Source organism: Neomonachus schauinslandi, chromosome 2 (genome assembly GCF_002201575.2).
Source record: "Neomonachus schauinslandi chromosome 2, ASM220157v2, whole genome shotgun sequence".
NCBI classification, from domain to species: domain Eukaryota; kingdom Metazoa; phylum Chordata; class Mammalia; order Carnivora; family Phocidae; genus Neomonachus; species Neomonachus schauinslandi.
The window spans coordinates 144,580,923-144,599,311 of NC_058404.1; the positions used below are offsets into that span (position 1 = coordinate 144,580,923).

An 18,389-nucleotide genomic window follows, 5' to 3' on the forward strand; every position below is an offset into this window, starting at 1 on the left:
ATTACACACAGGCATGGATTAATTAAAATAATGCTAATAATGCCTTTCAAACACTGTAAGTGCTCTTGAGTAGTAGCTATATTACACTATTACTTTAATTTGATTTGTGAGGAGACTCAATATTGAATCAATATTTTCATGCAATTTTAAAGATCTATAGATGCCAATCTTTCCAGAAAGCTGTGAAGCCTAATTAACATCCTCTTAAAGATCAAAAGCACTGCTAGTTTGATACCTGTCTGACTGCAGTCCTAACTGAATTACAATCTGAGTGATTTATGCTCCAATAACACCTGAGACATAAAAATTATCATGAGATATATTATAGATAAGATCCAACTAAACAGTTCAATTCTCCTTGTTACACTATAAGCACACTCCTAATCTTTATGGGATGTTTCTTTGGAGGCTGTCGGTGTTGCCCACAATCTGGATAGCCATCATGTTCGGTTTCGTCAGAGGAGTGAAATAGAATGGTGGGACTCATTGATTCACGTGAATATTCTCCAGGGGCCTAGCCTTTGCATTTGGAGGAAATGAATGGCTTGAGCTCTTGTACTCTGAGCTGGGCGCTCATGGATTGAATAATTAATAGAAATCGGGAGCTGAATTTGGAAGATCTGCTTCTGAATGTGCTACTGAACAGGGCTGCACCAAGGTTTGGGCAGAAACATGGACTCACCCAGATTAGCAGTGCCAGACTCTGACAAATTAAATTTCAACACTTGCAGTTCATCTTGGCAGATGCTAGTAAGCTGATGTCATGCAGCCATGATGTAAGCCAGAAAGAGTGGTATTTTGCAATAGAAAGATTCCGGTAACCCTTCCCATGAATGTGGGTTGCAGGATATCAATATTTACATCACACTACGGAGACTTTGTGACATTTTGCAATACCAGAAGTTAGATGGCTTACTCATGGCCTTCTGCAGACAAAAATTGTCCTGATGTCCAACATCAAAAGCTTAATTGCTGATGTTTGCCTTGTTATTTTCTTAAGACATTTTTTCAATTACATATAATGAGTGGAAATCTTCTTGACATCACCAAAATGGACAATTCAAAATTAAAGGATTAGATTTGTAGTGTGCCCGGAAACACGAAAAGATAATCTATGTTTTAATTTCATCTACTTCAAACATTATAAAAGCATAATATACAAAAAGTCATTTGGGATTGGGCACCTGGCTGGTTCAGACGGTAGAGCATGCGACTCTTGATCTCAGGGTCATGATTTCGAGCCCCATGCTGGGTATAGAGATTACTTAAAAAAAAAAATGTTATTTGGGGACAGAGGATACAATAACAAGTAATTATACTTTTTTTTTGTAAATTTACTGGTTCAAATATGACTGAAGTTATAGTGTTTGCTCCCACCCCTATCATGGTCCAATATGCTAATTAATGAAGCACTTATGAATATTGATGACTTAGGAATGTATTCTCAAAGATGGAAGGATAGACACAGGAAGAAGACAAAATGGGAATTGAGCAAAATTGATGAAGCCCCCTTATCCAGGTTGTTTTAGTCAAAGATGCCAGAAACATGTTCCTGTTCCTTTCCTAGATGATCCACCGCACCTAATAATTCATGACTGAGAGCTGAAAATGCAGTGCTGACGCAGGGCCTCCCTGACAGACGTTTCTCAGGGTCTTACTGCACACGGGGAAAAAAACGAAAGACCGGAAAGTTTGCAGAACATCTTGTATGTATGCATTTTCTCACTGGAGTCCCGTTTACATATGTAAACATTGCCATAGGAATGCCCGAGATTCATCCCTCCCTGCAAAATCAATTCTAGGCATCATGGGACCTGAAGATTATTTTGCATGACAGACCACGAACAGATGGCTTCTCATAAGCCACACTTTAAATTTCTGCAGTCTCATGGGGGATGGGAGGATCTTCTACTCTTCATGCATCCTATTCTCCAGTGAAAAAAACCTGATTCCCAATTGGTTTCTGTTTCGGTTTGGCAATCTGGAAATTTTAATTCTCTGTCTGGTGTTATTTAATTTCAGTTATATCGTGCTTACAATTTAGAAATATTTATAGACAGCAGATATTTATAACTTTTTAGGTTATCACCTCCCCAGACTCCAGCATTAATTCCTCTTTCCTTTCATCAAGAGGCAGTCCGTAATTAAGCTTTACTGCTTCTTCCTGGACTCTCCCCAGCTTTTTAACACCTTTTTGAAATGCCCAGGAAGAGCATAGCTTTCTAGGCGTGGTCGCTGGAGTCACTGGGAGGATCCTTCACCTCCCCACTTTTTGGTATGATGTAACCTTTGCATAGTTTGTGAGGACAAGCAGAAAGTGCTGACACGCGCGATTCATCTGCATGAAATTCCTTATGGAGGAAAAACGAAGCTGGAGAAATACCTTCTACTCAAAGGAAAGCAGAATATAAGGTTTTGTTTAGGAGTGAGTGGAAAGTCATTAGAAGTGAAAGTCTTGTTACCATCGTAAGAACGTTCGTGTTTGATTCTCTTTTAACCCACCTTGTGATCAGACCTGTTTCACTTATTGCTTATCTATCTACGTCAGGATAGAGAAAAGAAAGTCCATAGTTTTAGATTGAATCCAAAAGAAAATTTGGTAGATATCATTTTTCTTTAATTTCCTGTTTCAGTTCCTTGAAAAACAAAATTTTAATTTATTATTCTACAAACCACACATTAAACTATACACCTAAGAGGATGTCCAGTGGTGTGTTTGGGGGTTAGAGGTGGCCTGGGGTTGAGAATAATCCCACTTGCAGAACAAACATGGAAGAACTTCTCTTGACCCATTGTCCAATTTTGAAGCTATCAGGGCCTTGTAGAAAATAAAACCAAAGCCCAAAGAAATTAAAGGACCTGCACAAGACTATTTGACTTATGTGGAAGAAATAGGATTAAAGAGGAAGGACCCTAATTCCCAAGTAGGTATTTCTGCCATTGTTCCATTTTCTCTCGCTCTGTGCAAATCTGCTATCAAGTATTCAGAAATGGTAAAGAAAGTTTCCACATGCTGTTGGCTGGTGAAAAAATTCCTATGTCCAATTCTTCAGTTTCTATGTCAGGGCCAATGGTCAAATTTTATTTATTAGTAGAATTCTAGAATTTCAGTCAAAATGGGTAGTCACCAGGTAGTTCCACTAACATCAGGAAGAGGTGATGAGCATAAACGTTAGGGGACCCATGAGTCCAACACAAAGTTTTATAATCCATGCAGAAACAGAAATGTTTCACCTACAGGACTCGATATCCAGATAGCTTTCAGTCATCAAAAACTCTTTAGCTTATTCCATATTTCACAGATTAAGGCTACATAGTGTTGTCACAAGCTGGGCATGATTCGTGTTTGCCTTGGACATTCCGTGTTCTTCTCTCCGGTTTAGACTTCAGGCACGTGCTTGAGTCCCAGAGGTGCCGTAACACTGACCTCATCCGAACAGCTGACGTCACATTCTTTTAGACACCAGGAAAGCAGCATGTTTGGGACCAGGTCCATAGAGCAGTGATCCAAAATACTGGTGGTAGCAAGCACATGAAGAACCCAACCTTGGCTTTGCTTTAGCTTGCTGCAAGGTTGATAATTATTCCCATGAAACTTCACATCTGACATGATCAGAGGCCTGAAACTCGGTCCTTCTGCAGTAAGAACAATAACCACACAACAACAGCAACTGCAACCAGCCCAGAGTAGGACTATGAACTTGACTTCTGTCACTGTAGCTTGTTCACTCGGCTCCTGTGGCACCCTAACGATGGCAAAGTCCGAAGACCAACGTTGAAATTTATTCTCTCCCATCCAGGTATTCTCTCATTTCATCATGATCCCAACTTCCATTATTTTCCAGTCCAGTCAGCTTGGGAAGTTTTGTTGTTTCATTTGAAGATTTCAGTTTGGGGCCCGCTGATTTTTATAAATGCCTCATGAAAATTTCTGACAAAGGCCTCACAGTGGTCTTCCTCCGGAACAGATATTGTAAGGTGATTTCAATTTTAGACACCTAAAACAGAACATTGGTTTCCATGTGAATTTGATGGCTGTTTGTATAGTTTATGGAGAATGGTATATATGCTCTTGTATAGCAATTGCTCTTGGTGCCCCACCCCAAATCCATGGGGTGGACCCACCCCCCAGGGGCTACACCTGTTAACAGGCTCACAGTTGCATCCTTCTCCAGAGGACTGCCCTTGGCCAACAGAGCACTTAGCCTGAAGATTCCTGGGAGATTCCAAGCCCTTGCCCCCTTTCCCACCAGGAGCATCCTGCCACCCATGCTTGATGACACAGGGCACTAAAACCAAGATCCCTCGCCCTCATGGGAGACATCTGCCATGCCATTCATATTCTAGATTTCCCTATGGAATTGGGCCAAGGCTAGACGTTGGCGAAAGCCACGTCTTTGCTCACCTTCATACTCTGCTCTAGTTTTTCTTACTCCATTACAGAGTTCACCTTAGAGAACTCCCTCAGCCATTGACTTGCACGAGAATCCCCATCTTAGGTTTGGCTGCTGAGGAACCTGACCTCACACAGTGGTCTTGTTAACATTAAAAGGTTTTACTTCCTTTTTTTTTTTCTTTCTTTCTTGGTCTCTTAGGCAATTGATATAACAATATCAATTGATAGAATAGATTTTATACCACCTGACCTACAACTGACATAACAGATGTTCTACGATGCAGTTATTAAGCAAACAAACTTTTATTTTGTACAGTCAGTCTTGGTCATTTAAAAAATGGCAACTCAGTTAATAAGGTACAGCAAAGGAAATGTATTTGCACTTTTTTCTTTAACGTATCTCACATTATTTCTTGACTTTATCCTAGTTACATGGATTTAAGAAAAAATTACCAGTGTGGATAACACAAGTAATTTATATTTGTGGATCAAGTTTATTTTCTTAGGCTTTTAGCAGTAGACAGAATCTCCCAAATAAACCCTCAGCTGAAGTCTAAAAAGAAAATGTTTGCCATACATTTTCATTCATTTAATACTCATTTCTTGATTTGTTCTTCAACAAATATTAGCTGAGTGACTACTGTGTGCCAGGCATGGTAATTAGCACTGAATATATAACCGTGAACAAGATACACTCTCTACTCTTGTGGGGTTTACTGTCCTCCTTACCTGTAACTTTGATGTGGGCAGACAGAGATGAGGATGAAGAGAAATTGTAAATCGGAGCTATTCTAGTGCAACTACAGGTAAATTTTTACTGCTTGTCTGTGTTTATAAGAAAAAGCATCAAAACAAATATGTAGGAAATTGCCAGATCTGCAGCCATTTTTCACTAAACAATTACACATGTCAGTGCTTGGTACATTGTAGGGGCTCAATAAATATTCATCAAGTGAACAAGTGCCCAGTCACTTCATATTTTCGTTTTTTCCTACCTCTTTCTTATGTAGCAGTAAAAAATAGCAAGAAAACCACTTAATAATAATCCAACGCCAATCCCAATTGCAATGTATTTTTCATGAGAATCCACAGCATATGAAGTTAAGGTCAAGTGCTCACACCTTTCTCCAGTATAACCGGTAAAACACCTTTTAAAAAAAGAAAAGAATGCATAATTTTAAAACTCATAGTGGTAGAAATAGAAAGAAATGACCAATTTCAAAGAATAAAAATTTCAATAGAAAGTAAGTAATGTAAATTAAAGAGGAAAATGCCAAATGAAAGCCAACTGTTAAATGTATTGAAGAAGCTATGTATTTCACAATAATCAATTCATTAAGGGCCCATATTAATGTAACTTCCCTCATGGGTAGAAGGGGAAGGTAATCTGCTTGCATGAGTTGATCTAGAAAATTGTTAATCTAGTCTTTCATAGGAGAATGCCTAGCAAACCAATGATCATAAAAATAGTACTTAATTTCTCTAGAACTTTATATTCCTGAAATGTGTTTGCTATAATCTATTTCATCTTATCCTATAATCAACCCCGTGAAAACTCAGAATCATCCTTGCATGTTGCTAAAATGCACATTTGGATTCAGTAGTTTTGAGTGGAGCATAAGCTTCTGCATCTGTAACAAGCTCCCAGGTTACCTAGAAGCTGCTAATGTGGGAACCCTGTTTTTGAGTAATGAGGGTTAGGTAGTTTAGAAAAAGACTCCTTAGATATTCAAATACAGTGAGTCATGTTCAGATGATATACCCTTTGTACTAGATAAGAGAGAGGTGTGTGGAAAGGGACTATGTGAACCGCATAGAAACATGTGAAACATAAGTTCATCTCCTCCCATCTCTAGGACTTGGAAAGTTCTTTGCAATTACGTGCAGATGGCTTTCTCCAGCTCATGGTGGAATGCGCAAACACCATTGATGCAGTAACTATTGTGGTCTTCCAGGCAAGGATGTGAGAACTTCAAGGCTATGGGTCCTTCTGTGTAGTCAACTAGGAAAAGGACATACAATGTTAACAGATGAAGTGGGTCATACTCTTATAGTAGATTTGTTACACGTATGTAAAGAGATCTTTAATTTTAAGAATATTCTTTGGGTGCTCTGCCTTTTAAACTATTGACTGATTCCGTCGGCAGGTTATAGTCCAAAGTTTGGGTTAATATTATTTAGACATATCACTAACTAATTAGGGGATGGAGGCGCATTGATGATTGCTCTGCTCTTTAGAAGCTACATAATGAGGCAGAGATACCAGTTTGCCAAAAGGTGGCAGCATTGGTTCTCGTTTTAGCCTTGATTCTCCTTTTTTAATTCTCCCCTTTACACCTGAGAAGTCAGAACTTAGGAAATTGGGATTTACAGAGATAATGAACTTGAGAAGATGAAAATTCCCCGCTTCCCCTTCTGTGGACTACCAGTTGAGAAGGTAATGGTAAAGGGAGCCCTGTGCCTGATTTCAGAAGAGGAATTGTCATGACCTATACAAGAAGCCAGAAACAAGTTATGGCTCAAGCTTCACATAGTTGAGACAACACCTTTGAATATTAATTGGAAATTGTACTCAGTTAAGAGCCATTATGAGATAATGGGGAAAGACCTCGAGACAGACAGAATGAGAAAATCTGGGTTTTGAAGTCTAACACCATGCAAATGACTGCATCTGGCAAAACTTCTGTGGTCAAGTGTCCAGAAGTCTCTACCAGAAGCTTCCCTTTGGCAAAATATATACATTTCAGGATGCTTACTCCTCGTTCCCTGATGTACTGAAGACATACACCTATGCCATCCTTGGGGTATATGCAGTGGGGATGACACTTGGGTAAAGCTGAATAACTGAGTCCTTTCTGGTAAAAATCTAATTACCGATTCTTAAACTTGTCCCAAGCAGAATTAGTGGCATTTTATTTCATCATTGTTATGAATAAACGTATTTCCCCATCTTTAGTTATCATATCATACCACATTTGCCTTGCTAGCTAAGTAGATGAACAGAATCCTACTTATTTGTTTTTAGGGAAGAAAACGATCTAAAAAGGTGTATTTTTCTTATATTGAAAATACTAAATCTTAGGTACTAACCCACCAATAAGATACTGTGTTATATAACTTCATTTTGGTTGAGAACACACAATATTACCTGAAGATTCACCTTCATTTTGTTGAATGTGGTGTTGTGAATCTAGTATCTCATTTTAATAATTAACTCTAAGCCAGTAAGAATTTCCCATTATAAACTGTGTTGGGTTCTTCCTGCTTCAAGACTAAATCAATTGAATTAGCCAAGCCTGACCCAGGATTTGCTAGAAAATGTGAGAACTGAGAGAAGGCATCTTCAAGGAAACAGCATACTAGAGAGCCTCATCTTTTCCCTAAGGAGAAGAATATTAGTTACAAGTTTATGAAAAATTTCCCAAGATATTGGATGCAGATTTTTAAATTAAATTAAAAGCGGAGAAACTGAAGCTCTCCATCAAGAAAGCAAAGGAAAACTGTAGAGATGATACATTTAGTCCCCTGTCGTCTATTATTCTTCTCTGTAACTTGGAAGACTTTCACTATTAAGGAAGTAAAAAGGCGGTGCTGGGTGCACTGTTACGAAGTCAGTCACCGAGGGGAAACTGTTCTTGAATTCTCTACATTATTATCTCCCAGATCTTTTCTCTTGGCTCAAAGGCTCAGAAGACATGAAGAAGTTTGGCTAAAAATTATTCTAAAGCTCACAGATTTTGTCTTGTCAATGGATAGATATTTAAAACTCAGATGGGCAGGCCCTCTTATGTTCCCACGTCTGACCCTTCACTCCTTTTCCTCAGCTGCAGGTGGAACCGCCGCCAAGGTGCAGATTTTCCTGAAAACCCTCACGGGGAAGACCATCACCCTCGAGCCTGAACCCTCGGATACAATAGAAAATGTACAGGCCAAGATTCAGGATAAGGAAGGAATTCCTCCTGATCAGCAGAGACTGATCGTTGCTGGCAAGCAACTGGAAAATGGATGCACTTTGTCTGACTACAACATTCAAAAGGAGTCTACTCTTCATCTTGTGTTGAGACTTCGTGGTGGTGCTAAGAAAAGGAAGAAGTCTTATACCACTCCCAAGAAGAATAAGCATAAGAGAAAGAAGGTTAAACTGGCCGTCCTGAAATACTATAAGGTGGATGAGAATGGCAAAATCAGTCGCCTTCGTCAGGAGTGCCCTTCAGATGAGTGTGGTGCTGGAGTTTTCATGGCTAGCCATTTCGACAGACATTATTGTGGCAAATGTTGTCTGACTTATTGCTTCAACAAACCAGAAGACAAGTAATTGTATATGGGTTAATAATAAAAGACATGAACTAAAAAAACAACAAAAAAAACCAACAAAAAAAAACCACTCAAATGGGCAAAATATTTTAAGTAAATTCTTTTTAATTTAAAATCATTGGTGAAATGAGGAATGTTTAAATATTACTAGCCTTCATATTCAGAAACAAACCATCTGACTTGATCTTTTATTTGCCTGGCTTTGAGAGCAAGATATGCTGTTTTCTCTGTCCTATGTCGTATCACCAATCTTCACAAGAGGGGATAATGATTTGTGTGAGAATCCTAACTACCCGGTACACACGTCGTGGCAGGTAACAAGTTTTCCAAGTTCACCTCCCAGAGTTCAAACAGGCTTAAAAAAATACTGATGCTCAACAACAGCCAGAAGCTATTCTAATAATAATAGTAATAGTGATAATACATCATCATCATCAACAACCAAAATTAAGTATAAGTGGTTAGGAAATAAATACAGCATATGCTAAAACAACAACAAAAGCCCCCCCAAAACAAAACAAGAGAAAAGGTCTTTCCAAAGATGGATTAAGGCTTCATCATGTCATAATTTCTTTGGCTGCAAAGTCATGGTCACAGAATAAAAGATGATATCAAAATATCAGTCGTCAAGAATGCCAGAACAGGGACAAACCACCTTGCGACACACATGGGTTATTGGGAACCGAGCAGGAGTCAGGCAGAAAATGTGGGGTGTCTCACATTCAGGACTGTAACTGAAGACAACTTCTGTATCTCTCATTTACTTGGCCCCTTTAGAAGGGCAATTCTTTGCTGGCACATTTACCTGTCACTTCCATTTAACAGAAGAGTCGATTAATAATAAAATATATATTTCAAAATTTCCAATGTTGCTTTTGATCACAATCCAAATATCTCTCAAATGGTAAAAAGAGAAAAAAAAGCACTTAAAATACACAAGTGTGAAGAAAATACCTTCTGTTTTGTTCACTGTCCAGTTACTTGGCTGGGTTGTGATTGAGGGTGTCCCCGGCTCGGCTGCCTCTGTAGTCAGGGCTGTCACTGCTATATGAAGGGGTGGGGGCGGGGGGGAGAGAGGGGAAAGGCATCTTTAGCAGGTGAGCCGCCTTCTACATGCAAGCGACAGACCGGAAGTTATGTGCAAGCCACGGATCAAAAGTCCTTCTTAGTCTACTTATTCCCACCTGTGTTCTATTTTCAATTCATTTACATTTGAAATCCAAAACCTGACCGGGGCAGTTTCCTGACAGTTTCTCATCCATACCAATTCCAGGGACTACTTTATAATTACAGAAAGTAGAAACACATACATTTCTACGAGAAAGTGGATACATCGGTATACTAATTCAATCATAAGGATGCAGTGACACAGTAGTTAAAATGTATCAACTGCTCTTCAGTTGCATCAAGCAAGCAGACGGGTCTCAAAAAAGGGGGTATCACCATCTGTTAGGAGCCAAACCTGCATTACATAAGAAACTCAATTAATTCACAGATTCCTTGCTCTGTCCTTTGTCGTGAAGAATGGCGTTAAAAGCCAACTTCTCATTGATTCAGAGGAAACAAATTCTATTCATATTTTACACGGATACAAAATTAACAAGACAAAAAAGAACTACCTACCTTTGAATAAGAGATAGACTGATATTGAAACTCTGAAAGCCATTTCCTGCTGTTGTTAACAGTATCTTTCTTATCCTCCGAGGCTGACAGGTGGAAGGTTTTTATTGAGCTCTCCGGAGTCTTTCTTGCATTTATATTTCATGAAGCGTCATCTGCCAGTTCTTACCAATCAAAAAAATATGTACTTCTGGCAGCAGCTGTAGGTAGAGCCCTCGAGGCGCTCACACACTTGTTTAGGATACCTAATGTTATCTAGCAATGTGATCAAGTTTTCTTTTGAAACACTGGTTTCCTGTTACCTGTGGGCATAATTGTGTATCTAAAAGTACTTAAAACAACAAAAAAGAATCTAAATTCAGGGAAGGCCCCATTGCTGCGAACAGACTTGTACCAGCTCCAAAGTGGCTAGTGACCTACATAGGATTCCAGCAAAGGGGAGTTCTGGTATTTGCAAACCAGGAAACAGCATCACCAGGCAATAAATCAAACATCCCTGAAACTGTATGTACTTTTACATACACGATTATGTTACACCACCTCTCAGTTACACTACCTCTCATACGGACTGCACGTGAATCAAGGTATTTTGTAATTTAAACGGCAGGGGAGAAAATGAAATTTGGGTAACAGCAGAGGTTTCATATTCCATTTTATTTTTTTGCTACTTTGTGTTGCTACTACCAGTTCTGTAAAAATAATTATTTTTAATAGCATAACATTTGCCTTTATGTCATTCTGCCATTTAAGATTTTTCCAAGTAAATGGAATGGGCTGCCAATTTCCTTAGAGCTACAATGCTTCAGTCTGTGCTCCAGTGACTTGGCTAGGGAGAACCAGTAAAGTACCAGAATGATGAGGATGAGGATGATGATGCCATCTCCACTAAGATAAAATGAAAGTATTTAGGTTTGGTATGTCTAATGAACAGAAAGTTTTAACACGACATTCAAATTTTTCTCACTGTTAATCTAGTTATGATTATTAAAATGCCATTTTAAAGGGCAAGATGTGATTATTGCTGTTAGATTTTGTGACGGTAGGAGGTTCCCATAAATTTTCACTTGCCCCAAATTATTATAAAGAACCTATATAAACATGTTTTACTGAGGTGTCCTGCCTTTCTACCAGGAATTTCAATTGCTCATATTTTCCGGACCTTGAAAACCTGTTTAAGTCAAGATAGGTTATCATTTGCATCGTGTCCATTCAGCAAATTTGTTTTACCAGAAAGGATCTCTTTCACTATTGAAATATGAATTTGGCTTCAGAAATCACACAAGAATGAGCTTGTTGAACTCATTATAACTTGGGCAATCACCAAAGGAGTCATCATTTTAAAGTTAAAAGAATATACAGCACTTGGCTCACTTTAAACAAGCCTACATTTTGTATTTCTACTTTTGTGGGTTTTTTTTTTTTTAACTGTTCATTATTAAGACAATTTCTGGATAATATTTTTCCCAGGAAAATAATATTTGAATTATAAATCAAACAGTCATCCTCTGCACCACTGCTGTGAATTTAAGAAGAAAAACATTTGCAAAGGATTAAATAAACCATTATGACCAATTGCAATTGTTGGAGGGACATACTAGGACTACTGTTAAATATCTTTATTTGTAAGACGGGGACATAGTACAACAGCCATCTTGGCTGTTAACTGTTAACTAGAGTTTGCAGAGTGCTTTGCATTTTGCAGAAGGCTTTCATGCACCTCCCAGTTATTTCTTCAGTAATCCTGGCCCCAACAAATCCAGTGCCTAACATATGGTATATACCTAACGAATCCATCTTGAGTGAATAAAGAAATAAACAAGAGGCCTTATTTCTCTTCCCTTATGACAACTGAGGAATGGAGACTCAAAAGAGTGACGTACCAAAGGATATGCCCTACAGTCAGGACTCGAATCTGTGTTTGGATTCCAGGTCACATGTCCTTTCTACTTCCCCAGCTGTGTTCTCTAGGAGGAATCCGTATACTGATCTCGGAGGAATTTTCTGATTTATCTCCTAAAATCAAACTTTAAATCCATTACCTCTATCCTAAGAATCTAAATATTAAATCAACTGTGGCTTTCACTCACATTTGGGCTGAGAAGAATGGCCTGTGCTCTTTTTTGATGTTTCCCCACTCTGGTGAATTAGGCCACATAACACAGAAACTCACCTACCACTTTCCTAAAGACTTAACCAGAAAATAGCTCTAGTCAGCCTGCATGCGTCTTTCCTCTGGGACTCATACTAATGGATCCCACTTAAACTCTCTTTAAGAGAGTCCCCTGTGTTCCCTTCCTCAATCCTCTCACAAAAAGTCCCTTCCCAATCCTGAAGAATGGGGGAAGGGGCATTGTAAGGTGGTCTCACTGATATCATCACTCATTCTTGATACACACTGGAGCATGTTAGAAAGAGAAAGGGGAAAGAAGGCTAAGAACACTCCACTGTCATTCTTCCCTTCTGCCACTTTTTCTGTCTCTTTAATTTACTCGTCTCTCTCTTGTCATAAGCATCTCTGAAAGTTTTCCTTTCCCCTCCCTTCCCTTTCTTTCTTTGCCTTCTTTCTTGCTCTCTCACTAACTCAACAAAAATCTGTTGCTAGACATTGGTGGGAAATGGTCATCCGTCCATGGCCTTCTCTCTCTAAACTTATTCTGTAATTCTCATGGATGCAGTTGCCATTCATTCATTCACTCATTCAGTATTGAACGCCTGCAACATCCATGGCCCTGGGCTGGATGTGGTGGTAGCAAGACAAATAGACGAATCGTGCATGGACTCGGACTTCAGGGTACTGAAGGAAGTTAAGGAAAGCACATACAGAACTGGGTAGGACCTGAGAAGTGCCATGAATGTGTGCAGAAATGGCTGTGGGAGTTCAGGGGTGGGACTCATGCCAGTTTTCATGGACGAGTTTCATTTGAAGTGAACCTGGAATAACAAGGAAGATTTAGATGTGTAATAAGAGAAAGGATTCCAGGTGGAGAAAGGCACTGAGGGAGGCAGCGTGATGTAATGACAAGAGAGTGAGCTCTGGCTCACAGCAATCCAGACCTTGTTTTGAATTCCACGTCCATTATTCATTTGGCCCTGGCTGAGGCTTTTTAATAACCCCAAGGGTCAATTTCCTCATCTATCAAATGGAGACTGTCCATAACAACAAAAAAATAAAGCATGTAGCACACGCCAGGTGCTCTCTTAAGGATAGTCGTTGCTATTGAGCAAGAGTAGAGAGACACAGCGTGTGAAGGATGGTCAGCAAGGTCAGGGATTTAGTGGTTAGTACACGGTACTGAGTCCTAGATTTAAATCACTAGTCTCTTCCCAGACTGATGTTATATCAGGACTCCATGTATTATGTCATCATCTGACACTCTTAAACTGAACATAATCTCTTCTCCAAAATCAGCTCCGTTTTATAACTTTCTCATGTTAATCAATGATAATATCTTCTAGGCTCTAACTGCAATTGTCCTAATTCACCAAACATGGTCTGAATTATCCAGGCACTCTCTAAATCTATCTCTGCATACTTATTCAGCTGGATTTCCACCACTCTCCAACACACACCTTTCATTTTAGTCTGACTCTTGCTTTCATATATACATGCCAAACTCATTCTCACTTCCATATCTTTGTATTATTGTTCAATCCCCCTTCATTCTTCAGGGTCCTTTTTATAGATACTTGAGGAGAAGGAAAGTTAATTCTCCAAAGCCCCACTGCATGGCTGTCATATGTCTATCTTTTACTCACCCCAAGTATCCATAAATCAAGTCATGGTACCCACGAACCAATTTTATCTCCTTTATGTGTTGACAAAGGCTTCCTTCTCAACTGGACCTCAATCAGACTCCTCTGAGTCTTCTTCTCGACTAGGCCCCCTGAGCCCAGTTTTAGCAAACAATGCTGCTAAGTCAGTTTATGGAGACCACCCCCCCCCATCCCTGATCAAGTTCCCATGCCCCACCCTTGATATCTGGCCTGCCTTCAGCAAGAATCCTGGTAAGCTAGTTTAGAAAGAATTCCCCTACCCTTGATATAGAATCAATTTCCTCTTATAGTAATTTTCCACCTACTGATCCCCTTACTCTGCTCATTGGATGTTGATCCATAGCTGTCTTTGCTGTATTTGGAGTTGAGTTCAATCTTCTCTATTGCAATAGTATTGATCCCATTGCAATAGTCTTGGATAAAGTCTTCCTTATCATTTTTAACAAATGTCCGAACAATTTTTCTTTTCCAGTATTTTAGTCTCTAGAAAGATTCCCTCCTGAATTTTAGCCTAGCCAAAGGGCAGAAACCTTCCCAGAATAATTCCTCCTGTACTTTGAGGGGTTGGGGTTGGTGGGCTCAAAACTGCAGACTTCACCTTTTCCATGCACGTGTATTTTGGGTCATTTAGTCTGTTTGGGGAATTTGAGGCCCTTAAGAATAAAATAGGCCCTTTCTGAAATGTTTGCTTGGGAGCTTTGAATTTAAACTTCTGTCGGGGTTATCAGACAAAGATTGGCCTGTACTGAATTTGGAATGGGCTATAGAACCTTTTCCTGCATGTTTAAGAAACTAGTACATTTCCCCAGTATGCTGTAAACAAATAGGTAACAATTCTACTCCTGAAACTAATATCACACTGTATGTTAACTAACTGGAATTTAAATAAAAACTTGAAACCACAAAAAAAAAAAAAGAAAGAAAAAAGAAATAGGTAACAAATATATGAACAAAAAAGTTATAAATATCTTAAGGAAAAAAGAAGACAGGTATTCTTCAAATTGCTTTTATTATACAGTTAAAATATGATTAATTATAAGTAGTTTATTTTCACACATTGATCAGGAGCACACACTGGTAAAAACATGCACTGGGCAAGAATCATTGTTGGTACATAAACACACACTGGGATTGGGCATGAAAACAATACAATCAAGTACTTAGGGTAGTCTCAAAATAGCCTTCAACTGACATTCATGTGTATTTCCTAATTTACATTGTGTTAAAAATATGACATCTACTCTGAGAACCAATTGCCATAACAGAAGAGGGAAGAACTGTGGGCAAAAATGCAGTAGATTTTTAGTTATAGCCTAAGGTTTAGCTTTGGCACATTGTGTCATATTTTCCTATTAATTTCCGAATCTGTGAACAAACCTAATATTCATTCTTTAATGAAATCCTCACTCATAGTATACCATATTTTTCTAATATTTGTGGGAAAACACAACCACAGTTTTGTTTTATATGATTGGTTTTGGATTTTCCATTATTCCTCAAGGAAGGTATTATCCAAATATTTTTCTAGAAGAAGAAAGAAATTACATGTAAACCCAACATATTCTTATTACATTTTTACTATGGCAAGTAGTCATTCACAATTTGAAATGATCATTATTACCTTTCTAAGCAGCACTGCATTTTTTTTGCCTTCTTTGTTTACTTTTCTTTCCTTGAATAGAGTGTCATTTCTCATTAAGATGCCTCGTAGGGTCCATTTGGGAGATACATGAATCAAGATTTTACTTTTAATATTTTATCTTTCTTTTAGCAAGTAAGCTCTTTTTCAGCATATGATAAACAAAGTATATAAAAATTGAGACTGCTTATGTCAAAACCTAAATTACATTTTACAAGGGCGCCCATTTGGCTGACAAGACGTTTGCTGAAAACATACTGTGTGTGATATTTGTGTCAAAAATATATTCATTTATTATGAGCCCTTTATTGTTTAACATTATGAACAAATATTATTCACAAAATAAACCACTGTTACCAAAGTTTTCATTGGAATTGTTTGTTTTTTCTTTTTTTTCCCCTAAAACTCAAAATCTATTAGCAGGAAATGAGTCAGATTGTATGAATCATCTGATCCACAATGATTCCATCCATGAAAAAATAAATACAATGTAGAAATAAATAGCTTTGTAGTAAAATATAAAGGTGTTTGCCCTTTGTCAAATAAATAAATAGCATGATTTCATTTTGCCTTATTCTTTCATGTGACCTAGTAAATGAGTTTTTTAGCTGCCAGAAGGGTGTTCTTCAGAAGCATTGCCACCGTCATGGGTCCCACACCTCCAGGAACCGGAGTGATAAAGCTAGCCTTCTTCTTAACAGCTGATGGAGAAAACAGAAAGCCATCTTTATTTTTACATTTTTCTGAGAATTTCATATTTTTAAATAACTAGTCAAAAGATAAATTGAGGCATATAAACATTTTTTTAAAGATTTCTTTTTAAGTAATCTTTACACCCAACGTGGGGCTCAAACTTATAAATCTGAGATCAAGCGTCACATGCTCAGGGCACGTGGGTGGCTCACTGGGTTAAGCATCTGCCTTCGGCTTAGGTCATGATCCCAGGGTCCTGGGATTGAGCCCCACATCGGGTTCCCTGCTCAGCGGGGAGCCTGCTTCTCCCTTTCCCTCTGCCCCTCTCTCATCTCTCTCTCTCTCTCAAATAAATAAATAAAATCTTAAAAAAAAAGAAGAGTCGCATGATCTACCGACTGAGCCAGCCAGGCACCCCAAAAGTTTTTAAGAGTTTATTTGGCCATTTATCAATCTGAATTGGACAGCAGCGAACTGGAAGTGGTCAGTAGTGCTCCACCAACAAGGAGCTGGCGAGTGAGGTGGAAACAAAGCAAGGTCATTATGGATCGGCTATCACTTAAAGCCTAATTGGCTGTATGTGACTAGTTGTCCTCAGGTTTTGATTTTGTAACCTTGCGGCATTTATAGACTTAGATTTTGGTTTGCTTACATAGGCTGCCATGGCGTGAGAGCCCCAGAAGTCTAACAGCCTCCTTGTTTAATGAATTTAAGAGAATATAGTGGATTTTTCTGCATTACACATATAAATCTAAGAACCTCAAAGCATTTTTAGAATGAGGTAGCCTACAAACACTCACACACTTAGGCAAAAAATCCTGTGTATGTTATCTAATCAGCCTAAGAGGTAGGTTGAATCTCCATGCAGTTGGTTTTACATGATGACAATCTATAACCCATGAGGGACCCAACTACCTGTAATTCCAGTTAACTACTTCTGAAATACATGATACTGGTCACAAAGGGGGAACAGGTTATAGACAGTTCAGCACACACCATTTGTTAAATTGATAAATTCCTGTTCTAACAACAATGTCACTTATGTGTGGACAATACGTTCCAGTGCACGTCTAATAAAAGTCACCAAACATATTTGAATTACTGAGCATATACACATAGTCCTGTTCTAAGATATGCAGACTTCTTATTCAGTGAGTAGACTCAAAGAAAATGACAGAGAACTTTCAGCAAGTTTTATTTAAGAATGTTTTCACACCCACATTATTACACATGAATGGCCCCATGCTTTGACCTGCTGGTCTTATGCTTCACGATGTGAATATGAACAATTAAGTTTTCCCAGATAACTCTTTCACAAAGTTAGCATAGACAATACTTCTTTAACGCATATTCTGACATTATTAGTCACATGTTATTTAGATGTATGGCCTTTTACAAGTTTGCTCATGTATGCTTCTATAGGAAGCAAAACTAACAGATGTTTTCTAGATCGCAAGTATTATTTTTTGTACAATTTATATTGCCTTCTCGAAATAGGGTTTGTAAAGTTTACACTTACCTTATTTGAAGTTTAATAGTACACTAGAATTTTTTAATCATAGGAAGAGCAAAGGAAGAGTATTCTTTTGCTTAAGTACAAATAGGCTTAAAGACATCACAAAAAAGAAAAAAATCCAGCTAGTATGTATTATCAATCTTCTCATGGTACGTAACAAAGACAAGATAAAGAATATTTATGATTCAGAAGGTAACGGATTAGTTTTCCAAAAAGCCCTTCTACACATGAACATTCCTTTTCCCTCGCCACACTTCCATCCAAGTCAAACAGTAGGCTACGTCACTAGCCATTCCACAAATAGGTATGAATTAGCAATCCTTTCCTCCTTTGCTCTAGCTATTCCTTCAACCTGGAATACTCTTCTATTTTATCCAAATAAGAATATCCTTATTATTCTTTAAAAGTCAATAAAATGTTACCTGGCTATAATTTTT

The 18,389-nt window shown here is 38.3% G+C and overlaps 3 protein-coding genes across 6 annotated transcripts in view; 1 reads left to right on the forward strand and 2 right to left on the reverse strand.

Moving 5' to 3' along the window:
- Window positions 1-3,943: 3,943 nt before the first annotated feature.
- On the reverse strand, window positions 3,944-10,402 carry EPGN (epithelial mitogen). 4 transcript variants are annotated; one of them, XM_021702368.1, is made up of 5 exons: window positions 10,334-10,402; window positions 9,692-9,754; window positions 6,278-6,398; window positions 5,518-5,544; window positions 3,944-3,998 (listed from the first exon to the last, which is right to left on the reverse strand). In XM_021702368.1, the coding sequence occupies exons 1-5, from the start codon at window positions 10,374-10,376 to the stop codon at window positions 3,944-3,946; spliced, it is 309 nt and encodes a 102-aa protein (XP_021558043.1). In that variant the 5' UTR covers window positions 10,377-10,402. The 4 variants fall into 4 exon arrangements, with proteins under 4 accessions (XP_021558043.1, XP_021558040.1, XP_021558044.1 ...); XM_021702365.1 differs by having other exon boundaries at window positions 5,392-5,544; window positions 9,665-9,754; XM_021702369.1 differs by lacking the exon at window positions 5,518-5,544.
- On the forward strand, window positions 8,145-8,755 carry LOC110591344 (ubiquitin-40S ribosomal protein S27a-like). The gene has a single exon (XM_044912792.1). It carries the CDS (start codon window positions 8,145-8,147, stop codon window positions 8,709-8,711), a length of 567 nt encoding a protein of 188 aa, XP_044768727.1. The 3' UTR covers window positions 8,712-8,755.
- A 4,769-nt stretch (window positions 10,403-15,171) lies between the features above and the next one.
- MTHFD2L (methylenetetrahydrofolate dehydrogenase (NADP+ dependent) 2 like) overlaps window positions 15,172-18,389 on the reverse strand; it is a 132,610-nt gene continuing 129,392 nt past the window's right edge. The window contains exon 10 of the mRNA XM_021702357.1: window positions 15,172-16,444. Coding sequence (XP_021558032.1) covers window positions 16,332-16,444 — 113 coding nt within the window. The 3' untranslated portion in view covers window positions 15,172-16,331. The remainder of the gene's footprint in view (window positions 16,445-18,389) is intronic.